The sequence below is a fragment of the Pleurodeles waltl genome, chromosome 7 (genome assembly GCF_031143425.1).
Source record: "Pleurodeles waltl isolate 20211129_DDA chromosome 7, aPleWal1.hap1.20221129, whole genome shotgun sequence".
Classification (NCBI taxonomy): Eukaryota; Metazoa; Chordata; class Amphibia; order Caudata; family Salamandridae; genus Pleurodeles; species Pleurodeles waltl.
Window position 1 is genome coordinate 306,240,017 of NC_090446.1, and position 17,717 is coordinate 306,257,733.

Here is a 17,717-nt window from a genome sequence, read left to right on the forward strand (position 1 = left end):
CCCACAGTCTGTTGCTGGACAACAATATATAAAAAAAGAAGAATGGCCAGGGCACACCCGTATAGTAGCTGCCGATAATGTTCAGGAATTAAGTAGATATACGGTCTGGGAAGATGATGTGTAGGAATTTATTGTAGATGCAAGTAGGTAGTTCAAATTCAAATCAAATAGATTGCGTTGTACAAAAATGTCCATGTATCCAGAGTTGTAATGGGAAGATAACATGTAACTGGAAGTCCATAAAGCAAAACAGCCGATCACATGTAGCAAAAAGTCCACAGAGAAAAACAGCCAACACGTGTTTCGTCTTCAAGACTTTGTCAAGGCTTCCGAAGTGTAGAACATGTATAAAGATGTGGTAGAACCATACAAAGTACTGCTGGTGGTCATGAATCTTATAGCAGTCAAATGGTGCTGAAGAAATGCATATTGGCCCTGATAAGCCTCAGAGTTCTATTTAAAATCACCTGTGCCGGTCGCGTCGGGAAACAACACATTGCTGTTTCCCGACGCGACAGGCACGGGTGATTTTTAATAGAACTCTGAGGCTTATCAGGGCCAATATGCATTTCTTCAGCACCATTTGACTTCTATAAGATTCATGACCACCAGCAGTACTTTGTATGGTTCTACCACATCTTTATACATGTTCTACACTTCGGAAGCCTTGACAAAGTCTTGAAGACGAAACACGTGTTGGCTGTTTTTCTCTGTGGACTTTTTGCTACATGTGATCGGCTGTTTTGCTTTATGGACTTCCAGTTAAATGTTATCTTCCCATTACAACTCTGGATACATGGACATTTTTGTACAACACAATCTATTTGATTTGAATTTGAACTACCTACTTGCATCTACAATAAATTCCTACACATCATCTTCCTAGACCGGATATCTACTTAATTCCTGAACATTATCGGGAGCTACTATACAGGTGTGCCCTGGCCATTCTACTTTTGCTATACAGGCAACCACCCACTCCTCAGTGTGTGGCCCTCCAACACCTGTGGTGGCAGGTGTTTCTGGCTAGCCTTGCACCCACTACTATATTGTTCTCTCAAATTACTACTTTCTGATTGTATAGCTGATATACTTATTGTTGATGTGCGAGCACCTGTTAGCATTCTCCACCTCTTGCGCTTGACTTGGACTACAATATATGTTGCTATATCTCCTCTTATCTGTCTACAATGTATTTCAGTATTATTACCAACCTGTCTTTTTAGAACTTATACCTTATTCTATACATTATTTACTTCTAGTATACCAAATACCGCACCCTTATGCATCACATGGTTCACCCCACATCAGGCAGACAGTCATCTCCTTTCTTGCTGTGTAACCTATCCTTGATTTGTTGCCGCCCCTACCTACGTTTTGTGTCGTTTAATAGAGGACTTTAGTTAAGGTGTTTAAAATGGATGCTGACAGAAAAAAAGAGAAACATAACCGTGATACTGCTGGAATCCCGTGAAAATAAATCAACAAGAGTTCCTCAAAATAATCGTGAGACTCTGTTAGACTGAAAAGGAGCCTTGTCCTCACATTCACCATTTTGATGGCAAAATCAGTTTCATCCCTGGAAGAGTACTCGATCATAAGTATTTTCTCCTGCACTTCTCTTTTAGCATTTAGCACATCTCAATCCCTTTCTTATTTAAATGTTTGTTACTTTTCTGATATGTTACAGTATTTATTATGATCAATGCTACCTTCACAGGTGTCCTAGCACTGAAAGACCAGACTACATAACAAAGATCGAAAGGTTTCTGAGCCAAGAGCCAGGTCTCCAAGGGTTTCCTCGAGTGCAACAAGCTCTGCATTATACAGAGAGGTGAGGGAAGCGTGTTCCACAGTTTGGCTGCCACGACTGAAAAGGCCCTGCCACCATTCTTAACTCCAACACTTTATAAAAGGAATGCCTAGAAGAGGGCAGAAAAATCGAGCACACACACACACACGTTTTCCCAGTTGCCATTTTGGCAGTGCAGAGGGCTGTTACTCAGCACCGTAAGGTGGTTTCTCTTTCTCTTTTACAATTTTCTGTCTCCAGCGGGCCATCATTTCCACGCTGCTTGCTCTCCTCTCTACGTTTCCATTTTCACTGATGTTTTCTTGTCCTGCTTCTTCTTCCATCTCTCACTTCTCACAGTTTATCTCCCTGCGTATCAGGGATGTAGCTGATATTATGGCTAAAATCCACACACTGTAAAATCCTCAGCTAACAAACACCGGCAAGTGGGAAAATGGCCTTTAACTCTGACTGTTATTACCGGGACGGGCGCCAGAGCCTCCGGGCATGGAATAAATCTCATTTATTGGCTTAACCCGTTGGCTTGTAGTGTGTAGGTCCTACATTTCATGGGGTGATAAATAACAAGAGTGAATCAATTTGGTAGGAAAGCTAATTAGCCCATGTGATTTTACAGTGGTTTTTGTGCACCTCTCGCTGCTGAGTCTTTGCAGTTAAAACTGCAGGTGAAGGAGAAAGGGACAGGTTAAAGTAGAGGTAATGCTCAGGACCATCTTTGGGAATAATGCAAGAGCAGGTGGAAGCCACAGCAGGAGCTTGCAAATGGGACCAGCATTTTCTTACCTGAGGAACTGAGCTCCAGCGCATGGATAGAGGGATACCCATCTCTAGGATAAACAAGCCTTTGGCAAAGCGAACACATCTGACTTGTCTGTTACTACACAACGTAGACACAAAGCGGTGCTATTATTCAAGGCATTTAAAATGTGTAAGCAGAAGGTACTAACAGTGCTTTACCGGTGACATGGGTAAAATGTAAATATCAGCAATTTCCTGGGGTTCTGGTAGTTTGAAACTTATTAACACTGCAAGCTGAGGCGCCCATCCCAGGCAGCGTCATTGCGAACACAATTGTTTCCCTGGGTTTTTTGTGTGTCAGCCTCAAGCATTCTGGGCGTTGAAGTCGTAATTTGCTTCCAATGAACAAATTACACAAATTCAGATGATAGGAATGATGTGAAGGCGAAAAGGGACTGAAAACAATGGCCATCATGACATGGATTGAGTGGTCACCCTACTGCCAGCAGTCAGCTACATCTGTTTGTAGTCTAACTTTAAAAAAGGAAATGCACAACCGATCGCCTAGATGAGCACCAGCAATGGAATTAAATGTGGTGCCTCCTTTATCAGGATGAGAACCTTTTTTATTGGTTAAGACGAAGTGTCTCATCATCAGGAGATTCGGTGAGATCATGACACCATCAAAGTAGAGGTGCTCAATCAATAGTAATAAAGGACAAGGATTTGATCGGTCCTTCTTCCCTTTTCTCTGCTGGAAGCAACATTTGCAGATTATCAGCGTTCACGGGGGGGGGAGGGGAGTTTTTTTCCACCAGAGAGTTGAAACGAGCGGGCAATAAAATAGCATTGCATCAGATTGTGCTAACCCCCCTGTTAATGTACGCATAGGGGCATACGAGGGTTGAAATAGCACATATTCTCCTAGGATTCCATATAAAGCCAGATCTACGAATGCAGCACGATCTGGACTTATATGGAATCCAAGGCCCATATTTATACTTTTTCACGCAAAACTGCGTTAGTGCAGCTTTGCGTGAAAAAGTATATGCTGGCTAGTGCCATTCCAAGAAGCCAGGCGGGCGCCATATTTATGGAATGGCGCTAGCCGGCGCTAATGCCCTGTTAGCGTCCCTGGAAACGATGCTAACAGGTTGGGGGAGGCGTAGGGGAAACCAGAGCTTGTGCACCAAATTATGGCGCTACACTGTTTAGAGGCAAAAAATGCCTCTAAGCAGTGTAGCGCCATTTTCTGGCACACAACCCCCATGGACATGCCTCCTATCTTAGTAAAGACAGGAGCCATGCCCACCACCCCATTGGCCATGCCCAGGGGACAAATGTCCCCTGGGCATGGCCATTGGGGCCAGCGCCATGCAAGGGGCTCCAAGTCAGGGCCCCTGAGCATGAAAAAAAGAAAATACTTACTGGGATTTACCTGAGATGGGTTCCCCATCCTGTGGTGTCCCTCTGGTGTGGGTGGGGGTGTCCCTGGGGACAGGTAGGGGCACCTGTGGGCTCTTTCCATGGTCTCTGACCATGGAAATATGCATACAGGTCCCCTAACTCCTGCCCATACCCAGGCATTAAATAATGGAGCTAAGCAAGCTTAGCTCCATTATTTAAGGCCCCCATACCCCTGTGCTGGATTTTAGCATGGGGATAAATATGGCGCTAAGGCCATATCGTCCTTTTTTGGACGGGAATGCCTACCTTGCATCTCATTGACGCAAGGTAGGTTTTCACGTCAAGAAAACAACGTTAACTCCATAACTTTGGCGCTAGACGTGTCTAGCGCCAAAGTATAAATATGGAGTTAGGTTTGCGCTGAATTAGTGTAAAAAAATGACACAAATTCAGTGCAAACCGAATATAAATATGGGCGCAAGTACCAAATGAAAGCATGTGCAATCCACAGGCAAAAGTGAAATTGTGTGATTTTCCTTTGCGTAATATCTGTAATTTCAATAAACTTACAAATGTTACATGACTCGCCGATGGGCATTATTTGGGCCTAGAAACGTGGACTGAAGCATATCCCTTAGGTACAGATCTCTTCATAATATTGCTCACTCACTCATCTTTGATTTATGTGTTGGACAAAGAGCTTTGCTGAGAAAATATTGATGACCGAGTACGATTCAAAGGATGAAATAGGTTGTGGCGACAAAATGGTGACTGTAATGACAAAGCTCGTTCATTTCAGTCTAAAGGTTCCGCATAATTATTTTGAGCAACTTTTGGTGTGTTTTTTTCACAAGCTTACAGCCCTATTAGATTTCTCATTGTTCTGTCAACATCCACTTTACATAAAACTGAAGTCCTCTTTTAAATGATACAAAGCTTAGGTAGGGTAGACAACAATTCAAAGATTGACTATTCAGCTAGCCAGGAGATGATCGTTTGCCTGGTGTGGGGTAGACTGCGTAGCGATGAGGGCAGAGTGTCTGGTAGACAAGAGGTAAATAATGTGGCACATAACGAATAGGATTTGTAGATGGCAGACTGCTTTAAAGACTGAAATACATTCTAGAGCTGATCGTAGAAGGTTTGGCAGCAGATCCAGTGGTCCAGCAAAAGACTATGGGACATTTTTCAGGCTGCATATTTTTTTTACCATTCACACAACACAGCGCTGCAGATTTCCTTATAGTACTATGCAAATGGTAGTAAATCTGGGTCCAGTTTCTTGGTTTGGAATTGCACTACTAAGTAATCACAGGACTTGGATAGTCCTACAATACGCACTACATCCTCTGAAACTGTGACTTCATTCAGCTATGACTTGAAATGTATAGAATATGGAGTGTGTAAGCATGTTCTATGAAGGAGCATGGGCAGTGTGAGTACACAAGGTCTAAAGATGGAAATGAGAAGAGCGATTACAGTCCCTGAGTAGAAGAAAGAAATACACTTTTAGATATTTGAATTAATGAAAACTACAGGCGACCAAATGTGTCACATAGAGCACAAAGACAAGATTCATTGTGTGTGGTAAATTATTTGAATCCAGGATTGGATCTCCCAGAATATTTGAATTGTGATTTCATGTATGTAATAGTACTGCATCAAAAATATTAAATTAGAACACTCATTTTTAATCGTACATGATTTTGTTCTCATTGCAGGTCGTCAAGGTGGTTGGGAGCAACATATCTCACAAGTTGCGGCTGTCCCGCGTAAAAATGTCCGATGAAGGGACATACGAATGTAGGGTCATCGACTTCAGTGATGGCAAAGCACGGCACCACAAGGTCAAGGCATATCTTCGTGTAGAGCCAGATAAGTCTGAGCTTTATCTCCACGGTGTCTCCACTTCCTCGTCCTCTCAGCTGCAGGATACTAAGTTGTCCGGGGCCAACACTGGTGATCTTTCACCTGATCAAGCAAAGCTCTCTAGTAATCATCCACAGAGCGCCCACCACCACCATCAGAAAGGAGGCAAAGAGCTGAAGAAGCGCTCTGCTGATGCCTCTTGCCCAGACAGTTGTGCTCCGTAGACTTAAGCATCTGTGTGTGGTTGGACTCAGTCAGCCTAACGTCTTTCCCTCCCCATCTCTTGATACATTGTAATGAGGTGTGCATGAAAAGTGAGATGCCGGGCATAACAGTTGTGCCGCTATTATCATTACTGCTGCCAGGGACTCCTCTGTGACCAGGATCCATCGGAGTAGAACTGGAGAACAAATCACACTGCAACACACTGTCGACAAATCAAGGACCTTGCCAGTATTATGTTTACTTTATCTACTTATGCCTTTGGCTTCCCACTTTTTTGTGATGAGTTTCTGTTGTCTTTATTTGCTGTTGGAAATGGTATGACCTGTGTGAAGGGATGCAGATTCAACCAAGCACACTGTTTCCATCTTGAAGAGATCTTGTTTGAGGGACAAATGAAAGAGATAATGCCATCTATCTTGAACCATGGAAGAGTGGAAACCAAAGGGTGTATAGATCGGAGGAAACGTAATTGACGTGAAGCACAACTTATATCCAAATGTGAATCTACAAGGGTACAAAGCAAAGCGGGTGAATTGCTGAACTTGCTCAATATTCTTGTAAATGGACAGCACACTGGAATCATAAGGCCACAGAAAGACCTACCCACCTCTACTCCCCGCTTCATGTCACCCCATGACCCACTAGCCCTCATCCTGTTGTTTCTGCTACAGACTTGTACTTTGCTGTATATAATATTTGAAACATGTTAACAATCAATATGCTTTCCTGTCCTTGAGCTCAGCAAATCTGCTATTGTGTTACAGTAATTTCTAATTGCATCAAGTGACATGAACCCCATCAACCCGCTCCTTGTGTTTTCTTCAGGCCTTCCTCAGTGGTCACAGAGCAGATGTCTTCCCCTTCGAACCACATCTTTATAGTTTCCTAACTCTCCTCCTTGTGAGTCAACTTTACTGAGTAATTTATGTCTCCCCAGCCTTTTTCTAGATCTTTTCAGTTATTTTAGAGTTACCTCCTTGCCTCTAGGGGCCTGATGGCAGCTAACCGAGGGCAGACAGGAGAAAAATGGTGTTCTTGAAAAGTGTCAGGAAATTTGTGATCCTCTGCTCTTGGACAGCCTGCCTAAACTGAAGGTGGGGTGGGGGCATTGTAGGGGTGTGGTTCAAAGCGGGGGTTCTGATGTACCTAACAATGATGAAGCCTTGGAAATTCACTGGGTTCAAATCATCATCGTTGCTCATTACGTCTACATTAATGCTCTAACTGCAGGTGGAAGTCGAACACCCTTCTAAACACTTAGGCCCCACACGGCATCCTGGTGGGTTTATAACACAAGATAAATAGATGTAGGCTACTTCTGTAGTGTTAAACGTAACTACGACTGAACAATTGTTCACGACTAGTAAGTTTGATCAATAGCAGAAGATAATAATTTAACTTGAGTGACATGAAAACTTTGGGAATCCACTTCCTTGACTACTAGTCAGGTCTTAATCATGCTTAGATTTCACTAAAGGGTATACCAAGGATATGAGTTCTATTCTGTATTAAGGGCCCCACGAAATAGATCAGGGGTGGGAAGGAGGATTAGAGGGAGAGAAAGAAAGGGAAACTACTTGGAACCTATGCTTCTAGTTAAGAATGATATCACATGCTCACAGGATTATTTTTGTACTTCACAAAAACAATAGACGCAATATGAAAGTTGAAAAAAGATATGCTAGTGCTCCTACACTTAGTCAATATTTGCATTTCTTCTTCCTTCTCCAAACCAGACACCAATAATTGATAGCCAACTACTTAATTTGAGAATCTATTTGAAGAAAACATGGACATCAAATTCAGAGGATGTCCGGCTTCCTAAACACGGCTCTTTGCCAGATTTGACAAATGTATTATTTCAGCAATCCAATCATAGCCAAACTTCTGATCTTTTATGTACTTGTTGTGTCTGGCCATTTGATTGTATTGGAATAAATAGAGTGTCTGCTTCGTGCCCTTCTCAGGGGCACCTTCTATGACAACATATATTACAGCAAGACAGACCTAAGATCATTAAGAATAGCGACATGATGAACAGAGTACATGTCCATAGTCAGCAGGATAGGTGCAAGCAGCTCAGTGGTAGCAGTACAGAAGCAGTGACACAGCAATCCGGGAAAGGTTGACTACAAAACCAGACAATGATTAATTCTAAAAGTTGATGGATGTCAACAGATATACATGGATAATAACAAAATATTCAATTTAATTAGACCCTCCTAAATAAAATGTATTCCCTCCAACAAACAGCTGCAATACTGCATGTGATTAACTTTCTTTACTCAGAATCTCGGAAGCTTTTAAGTGACCGAAGACAGCATTTTACAGAAAGAATGGTCCCCAGCCATAAATGCTCTAAATATCATGGTCAGAATCTTGAGTGTGACCCTCCTGTGCACTCACCATCAACTGAGATACAAAATAATGGACTTCTTTAGCCTGAATTTGGGAACAAGGATTGTTCTTATTGCAACACTTTTGATATTTTGCTAATGTTTATTTATTCACCTGGACAGCAAATTATATGGCATTATGATAGTAAGAAAGAGAGTTATTGATCATGGACCACAATTTGGAATTTAAAGTGCCTCAAAAGTAAGGATCAGATCCTCTTTAGCACTTTCAATTGGGTGGAGCATTCTAACCTGGTAACCAGGCAAGCACATGACCCCTAAGAATTGTCAATTTATCGCGAAGGATGATATTATCACAGGGGCAACACAAAATGTCATGTAGTTTGAGTTCAACCTGTGCCATGCAGTTTTTGCCTAATGGGCTGCTTTTACACTAAGTGGCAGAGCAAGCCTGTTGGTCAAGAGATCCTTCAAGGTAAATTTGTGGATTGGCAGCACAACACTGGAATTAGCATCCTAAAGCCAGATGTATATTATTGGGCGATGTTAAATATCATTATATTTCAATAATCTAGGTCGTTTATGCTGTTTTGTGCCATTGATTTTATTTTATATGCTGAAATGTTGCCCTGGCATTTCTGCTGTTATGTTTTTTAGTGCAGAGATGCTAAATTATGTTATCAATGCTACACAAGTACATAACCATTAAAGAGACATTGAAGTGACAAGGGTAAATGAAGAATTTTATGCACAACTCCATGACACCCTCTCTCAAACAAGAATGTTTAGTCTTCAGCTTTTTAAGATTTTTAAACTGGTCTGGGTATATCGTTCTACTGCACATCTAAGAACTAGTTAATTCTTTGCTCTGCGAAGCAGACAGTCACATTATGACTGCTAGAAATTAGGTCAGATGAATTCTAAACTTGGGACCAGAGACTGATTCCTCTTCCGGTTATGGATTAACACTTCAATTTTGGTCCTGCCCTATCAGTGCTATTTTTTGTTAGATACAACTAGGGGGCATATTTATACTGCCGTAGTGCCACCTTGCGCCACATTAACGTCAATATTTTTTACATCAATGTGGCCCATTCGAGGCTGAAATCCCAGTGCCCTATTTACAGGGTGGCACAATGCCTGCGTTGTGCCACTCTGTAACCTTTTGCGTTACATTATGCCTGCACCAGGCATAATGTATGCAAAGAGGGCGTTCCCCCATTAGGGGAGCCGGAAAATGGCATAAAAAAATCTATCAGATTTCCTTGCGCCATTTTTTACAGAACTTTTAACACCTGCTCAAGAGCAGGCGTTAAAAGGGGGGCTTCCATTCTTTAGAATGGGGCCCTATGTAGTCTGCAGAATTAGCTCCAATATTTTGGCACTACAGCTGCAGAGTACATCAATAGCGTCATGTGAAATGACACTATTGCCCCCTACCGTGCGCCATGGTGCGCCGTATTTTAAATAGGGCACACAGATGGTGGCGGTAGGGGGACGCTAAGGGGTGCAGGGAAAGTAGCGCTGCCCTCGGTGCAGTGCCACTTTCCATAAATATGCCCCTGAGTGTTCTGCTGCCCACACTCCACGTGAGAGTCAACAGAGGCTCAAGAGAGCTGGATTGGCAACAGATTTTCTTGATAATCCCGGTCTATGTACATTTATTCAATATAGATTTATTCTATGGAAATTTATCTTGTGTGGAAAACCTGAAAATATGTCATGCCTCGAATCTACATATGACGTCTTTCCTAGTATAGTACAAGAGCTGTGTAATTATACTAGACGAAAGGTAAACATGCATCCTTGGCAGCTGTTTAGGTGATGCAGTGAGGGTTCTCCAAAATCATAGAGCTAGGGCTTATTTCACTGCAACCACTACTATGACCGTCAAAGCTCAATAAATGACTTTGTGGGTGTTTGGTTCACTAAATCTAGGGTATGATGGGAAGGAAGGAAATGTGGTTTGCACATGAAATCAGAAAAATATTACCTAGAACTTATTCAAGTTTGTTACATATTTCTCTTCGAGTATTTACAGTTTGAGACACTTGAACATAAAGTGATTTACTTAAAATCACAGTATTTTCTGGTCAAATCCTAAAGCCTTGATTGAGTCCAAGTTGCAGATGTTCAAGGTCAGCAGCTTGTTGCTAAACCACATTTTCTCTTTTACATATATACACTTCTGTGAATCACCTTTAGGTTTTGAGGATCCCATGAGTGTGGGCCTAAACACAAAACAACCCTTTATTGATCAGGAAAATAGATGTACTATTATGGCTTACATCATCAAGGTTCTCTCACAAAGCCTCATTCACTCTACCAACATTTACCAGTTGGAGATATTTTCAGACACCATGATGACACCCACCAAGACAACTGTCACTGCAACAAGTTTTATCCTTGTGTATGATTTCAAGAAGAAACAAGTTAATCCATGAGAAGCATGGATGACGGATCTACTTAGGAGATGCCTATGCTGACTGCAGAATGGAACTGTGAACGGCAGATTCAACATATGCAAAGAAGTCTAATAATTACATATCTATGGTCTCTTTCTTACAATTCTGGCCAGGCTCTACGTGGCGGACCATACTTGGAGTTTGGGTGGTAAAAGGAAATCGTCCCAGTTCTGTAGGTAGTGCCACATCCTTTGTTTCCACCAATTTGACAACAGGGTCGATGGAATCCCTGTAGTATATCCAGAGATCAATTGCTGAACTGTTTATTGCTTTTCTGTGTTTGAGTCTTTTCAACCCAGAGTGACTTTTCAGTCCAGCATCCTACACATATGTTAAGCTTTATGCCGTATAGCTCAGAATGGACGGCTTTTTATGTAAAAGAAGGATTCAGCTTCAATACAGAATCAACGTAGGTACAGCAACATTGCACTGAGATGATGGTTGGCACGTTGGCATGAGACCAGGTGTACTGTTGTGTGCTCCATTTAATTTAAGGATAAAGCTGAGGTAGTGAAGATTCCTGTCCATAGGCAGCTAGTGCATTAAATACTGGTTGTAAATTGTGCCTGCACTTTTGTGTGACATTCGCGTGGATGTTGTAAAAAAGAAATTTCCACAGTTGGACCAAGGACTTGTCTACTTGTTTCTAATGTGGCAGTCAAGGAAGGTTTCAATGGGTAGGCCTAAGGGCTTTGTGTTATTGACTAACAAGGGCATTGACTCATTCACTGCTAGGGCGGTTATTATTGACTGCATAGGGTGCTGAGAGGAATTGAACTTAAGAGCTGGGTGAGCTTCAACTTGTGCTATACATTTATGTTATTGTTTTTTTATTGAAATGTTTCCTTTAATGTTGACACTTCAGTCTTATGTGTAGCCTTTTGCTGCATAAAGATGGACATCTGTCATCCATGACTGAAAAGCTCGTACCGGTTGAAGTTTATTGCAGGTAAAATAAGTATGGTATGAAGCATGATCCATTAACTCAATGGAGCACCTTCATCTGATTTCTTGACCTTCTGGCACCCCTGCACCTAATGACATGAAATGATAGGATGCCCTTGAGCATGCCTAAATGATCAAAAACACTCTGGACCACTTAATGAGAGCTCACCTTCCTCCAGACGCTGCTCTGCTGCAAAGAGGCATGTGTTGTCCAACCAACCTGATGAGATCAGATAAACCATCTAAACACAGTATATCAGCAAGGGGATGCTTCTGCTGTGCCTCTTTTGTTTGAAATGTACACAAGTGATGTATTGGGATAAAGGAGGCGAAGCACATATTTTACATCTAGTTTAATATGGGTTACTTGAAGAAATGATAATCAGATAAAAACAAAAAGATAATGCATAGCATTATTACATTAATCTCAGCCGCTGTGTACCTCATCTGTGAGGTGCTGCTTGGGTCCTGTAGCACAGTGAGCACAGGACCCATGTATGGGTAAGTTGTAGCCATTGAGGGTGTCACATTGAGACAAACCAAAAAGAGATCAGTAGAATCTTTACATTTGTCGCAGCCATTGGCAATCATTAGGGCTATGTCCCAGTCCAGTTTTGTTTTGCTCACTAGTTATGCAAATTATATATGGTCCTACTCCAATACAAGCACTCCAAATGAAACTGCCAAGGCGTGTACCTTATGAATTGGAATACAAATAACCCCAGACTAGTCCCTGCCTTGTTGATGCTCGTCAGATGCACAGAACCCATGTTTGTGAGTACCTGATAGTCAGTTTGGCTTTTTGGGTCAAAGTAAATGCCCTAAAATATGGTAGTGGAAAAAATAACTTTTTTTCTAAGTGAGATCCCCTACATGGGCAGGTATGACCAGATATGCATCCCATGCTCACTGTGCCACTGGCGGTAAGCTTTACCCCACTGATGAGGTCCTACCAGGCTAACACATTATGTTGCAAAGGTGATGTAGAGTATCAATTCGAGCTGAACAGCACATATTAGGTCAGTGCGAAGAATAATTTGCTTACAGTTGATGTAAGTCTGTAGTGGCATTGTCAGCACAAAAACAATGGGGTGAAATGAAGCACAAAATAGTTATTAGTGACTGAGATTAATTCAAGCATTTTGTTCTTAGTGGGGAAGTGGTAATAACATTATTCATTGCATTGGAGTGCAGAGTTATTTCTCTAATGTCATGATTTTGGATAATTTCTAAACCTAACCAAATTGTATATTACATGCTACATAGCATAGGCTGATGGTCTATTAATCACGTTGGATAACTAGATGAAGTCAACCAGGCAACCAAGAAGGATTTCTCACAGAATCTTAGTAGCTTCGAGAAACAAATGTAACTTTCTTAGCTACACTGCAAGTTCAAAACTGAAACTACATTTTGATGTTTGAAGACATATTGTATACTGTAAATAAAGCTTATGATTTTCTCCCAAGAAATCAATCTTCAAGTCATTCTTTCAGGGGGAGGGTGATGCAATAAAGACCAACCTTCTTGATCAATAGCAAATGAAGCAATTCATAAATCACTGCACAGTGATGTTGCCTGAATGTCTTGAGTGTATAGTCCACAGCTCTGAAGATATCATACATTTTTCATTGTGCAATAAAGCTTGTGTGGTAACTGGTCGTGCTATTATCGATGTGTAACATGCAGCTTTCGAGGTGTAAGTTGTTTTTATGTGGGTAAAAAACCTATACGGTTGTCAGTGGAGAATGCAAATAACCCTCAGAGCTTTGGGGAATTCAGCTGCTGATCTTTGTATGAAAGAGATCAGTCAATGAGCCTGAACTTAAGCAGTGAACTTACTCTGGAACTATCCATGTATTGTTAATTTATTTTGCACATATGTGCATTTATTTAAAATATGATCTATACTGCGAAGCTCCAGAGCTAAACTGCACAATTAATTACTTGATTGTTTCTACAGAGTTATATAAAATACTTGATAAAGACACAAAGCCTTAGTATCATTACTTTCAGTTTTAGTTACCAGTGAGGTTGATTGCAAAAGGAAATGTTAACTAAGTTACATGGTGATGAAAGTATAGGTGAACTAGTGAGCAAGAGGCTATTAAAGATCCCCGGTCTCCAACATTGCATCCTCCCAGATAACAGGGAGGTTTGCCAGGGGCAAAGTGCCCCACACTGTACCTGCTTCCCATTCAAAGGAAATCTTTATAGTGTACAATAATTTAAAGAACACATTCCAATCAGCATTAATATGCCTATTCGTATCTCTCACTTGCCTTGCACAGGCTACCTAGTGGGAGCCCTGATATTTCGTTGTCACCTCTGTAATCATCTGAGGATATTTTTGACACTCATATGTGCATGCTTATTCACAGCCTGGGGAAGAAGGACACCACTACGGCACCTTATTGTGCGTAAAAGGACGCTTTGTTGGAAACAGGTGCACTTACAATCCAAAGAACCCTTGGCCTATTGCCTCACAAAACTAAAACCTCACTATACATCAAATTTTACCGATCAATCTCTCCCCCCTCCCTACCTTACCCTCCCCCCTATCTTTTCTTTTAATCACGTAGCATCTTAATACCCTCTTCCTTTATAATGATTTCTTGCTGAATCCGTTTTTCACCTTAATAGTCTCCTGCTGCTCCCTACCTCTTTGAATCTGCAACTCGCAAACCCCTAATGCCCAACTATTTCTGTTTGAGTTGTCCTGCTGTCGTCCACTCCCTTTCCCACCTGAAGGTGTCTTGTGGGATCTGCCGTCCATCCCTGTTATCATTGTCATGTGAACTATCTCAGTTCCCGCCACAAGGAACTCTCCTTTTTCTGCTCCCCCGTTGTACTAGATGCCGTTGGTACTGCGAAGCACCTCCTCAATTCTCCCAAAACAGTGCCTTCAGGGATTCTTTCAACTGAAGCAGGTACAACTCCATGCCCATGAAGGACAGGTGTACACCCCTAAAAAACTCCCAGTCCGCAAAACGAAGATCCCCATGCTCTAAGTGTGTGATACCATGCGTCTCACAGAAGATTTTCATTTCCTTATTAATTTTCCTGCGAGCCCTCTCTATAGCTCCTGGTTTCTTTGCCCCTCTCCATACCCTATGTAGCACAAAAGCCGTCCACACCAGATAGCACCCGTACCACTGACGCTGAATTTCCAACAAATCAGCTTTAATGCTCTTGATCACATCTAACCCCGTCCTTTAAACTAAATAATTCTCCCCTAAGTGTAGCAAAAACACATCAGGGCAAAAACTACGCCCCCTTAGATTCTGCAGAGTCACCGACAGCTTCTGCCACTGCATCCTTCCCTTACCATCCCAACAAACCTTGTATCTCTCCCTGTCCCAAACCAGGTTGTCCCCAATAGCCGTGTGTAGGGATTGTCTGTGGGCCCACTTGACAAAGGAATGTCCGATGACCCATATGGGCAGGAAATGCACCTCCGGCCCTGGTACCGAACCTGCAGCAGGAGAAAATATGTTACTAAACCGCTCTGCCACCTTGGCGCCCCCTCGTCTGACATACCGCTTGTAAACCTCCAACTTCCACCTCCCAAGTCTCATTATCTGCTTGGTATTCCATCCCCTGTACCCTGCCTCCGTCGCCATGCCTATCCGAAACGAATGGGTGCCAAATTGAGACGCATCCCTCCCCACATACCACAAGTCTGCCCGCAGAACCGCTAAAAGCTGCTGCACGGAGACCCTTTTGCCATTCCTGTGAGGAAAGACTTTGCCAGCGGCCGAAAATCCTCTCACTTTTAGTTGCTGACCCAACCCTACTGGACATATCCCTGCAACTGGGGACGCCGCAAGCACCACCTTTACTCCCACACCCGCTGTTCCGTCTTAGAACTGCCAATCTCCAATATCATCATGTTCCTTCTGAACACCACATTGCCACACTTCAACCCTGTCTTCCCTCCTGATCCCAACAGCTCCGATACCCTAAACGCCCCGAAAAACATCCAAACATTAATGTCAGGAAAAGCAGGCATTCGTCCACATTATAACAAACGTCCCCAAGGGCTTGCATCACCTCTTTCATGAATTCTAAAGACAACGGCTGCCTCGCTGCACCTCTTTTCCCTTCTTCTTTTTCCCAACCCCCCAAGATACGCTGGCCCAGTTCACCCGCTGACGGTGAATACCCCCATAAGAGCTTTCCCATGAAAGCAATGCCTGCTAGTTTTCCAGAGATGGTGATTCTTGACTGTCATCTCTCCACCAGCTCCATAATAAAATGCACTACATCTTCCAACCTGCCCATCTCATCTGTCCTCTTACGTGCTCTCGACCACTTAACCTCCTGCCATGCCCAGACGTATGCTTGCTGTGTAGAAGGAGCCAATTAATTCACCACCAACCGCAGCATCCGCCCTTTCCTACTGTCCACAAAGCTACAGGCATCAGTGTCCTGGACAGGGGCTCACCCGCAACAAGCCCATGGAATCTCTCCCACTCTGAACGAGATAAAGCATCCACAATGTCATTGTTCACTCCTGGAACATGTTGGGCGTTAAAAATGAATGTTGTGGTGCAAGCATTGAAGCACAAAAACTTGCAGCAGTTGCAACATCTGAGCCCCCCGCGCCGATTGCCCATTTACAACCTGGACTACCGCCAGGTTGTTGACCCTGAAGAGCACTTTCTGGTGTTCAAGTAGATGTCCCCAGACGCACACCGCGACCACCAAAGGGAACAATTCAAGAAACGGGATGCTCCTCCCCCCGCGCCAAGCTGCCGGCCAAGTGTCCGCACAGTACCACCCTTGCCAATACAGCCCAAAGCCAGAAGCTCCTGCCGCATCCAAGAAGATTTGCACATCCCACTCATACACCTGCCATGTCCTGAGGGTGATCCCGTTGAATTGCTCCAGAAAAACACACTACATCCTTAGTCCTCTTTCACTCCCACACGAAGGTGCACATGATGATGTGGTAACTGCCTGCTCTCCCTACCCTACAAGCAATATTAAGATTGCCCAGCAATACCTGAATGTCCCTAACTGTCACCTTGTTCCCTCGGATTATTTCTTTTACTGTCACAATCATAGTCGTCTTCTTTTCCATCAGCAACCGTGCCACCATTAGGTTAGTTTCCAACTCAATGCCCAGAAAAGTCAAGGCCGTGCTGAGCCCTACCGTCTTTTCGGGGGCCAGGGGCACACCCAGGTCCCCCAAGATGTCCTGAAACCGCCTAAGGACGACCACACAGTGGTCTGATCCCGCCGGTTCCACAAAAAATAAATCATCTAAGTAATGCGTCACTGCCTTGTGTCCAGTTATGGACGATCCATTGCAAACAAGTGCTAAAAACACTCAAATAAGGAGCATGAAATGGAACATCTCATGGGGAGGGCTTTATCAACAGCTGCCCTGAAATTGGATGCCCAACAGTCAAAATCATTGGGGCTAACCGGAAAGATCTGAAATGCAGATTTTACATCTGTCTTTTCCATCAAGGCTCCCCTCCCAAATGCCTCCACCATGTCAATAGCGTCCACAGACGTGTATGACACCTTTGTCAGTTCCTCTGGTATGAAGTTGTTTAGAGATGACCCCTCCGGCCAAGACAAATGATGAATTCGCCGGAATTGTCTGGGCTCTTTCTTGGGAACCACCCCAATGGGAGACACCATAAGATTCTGTAGTGGCCAGGCTGAAAAAGGACCCTGCATATGCCCTTCCACCACTTCCTTCTCCCGTGGAAGATGTCCCCCCAGACCACTCTCAGGACTCCCCCTACTCTGTAATGACGTACTGACTTACCTCCCCTTCCTAGGGCCCCTCCTCACTGCCTGAACACTTGCCACCCTCCCCTGGACATAACTCGCCTGCGCGAAGGCACCAGCGGCTCCTGTCTCCTCCCTTGCCTTTGAAGC

At 43.2% G+C, this 17,717-nt stretch overlaps 1 protein-coding gene across 1 annotated transcript in view; it reads left to right on the forward strand.

Annotated features, from left to right (window-relative positions):
- The window catches only part of VSTM2L (V-set and transmembrane domain containing 2 like), a 311,087-nt gene extending 297,802 nt beyond the window's left edge, over nucleotides 1-13,285 (forward strand). Inside the window, exon 4 of the mRNA XM_069243734.1 lies at nucleotides 5,680-13,285. Coding sequence (XP_069099835.1) covers nucleotides 5,680-6,051 — 372 coding nt within the window. The 3' untranslated portion in view covers nucleotides 6,052-13,285. The remainder of the gene's footprint in view (nucleotides 1-5,679) is intronic.
- The last annotated feature ends 4,432 nt before the right edge of the window (nucleotides 13,286-17,717 follow it).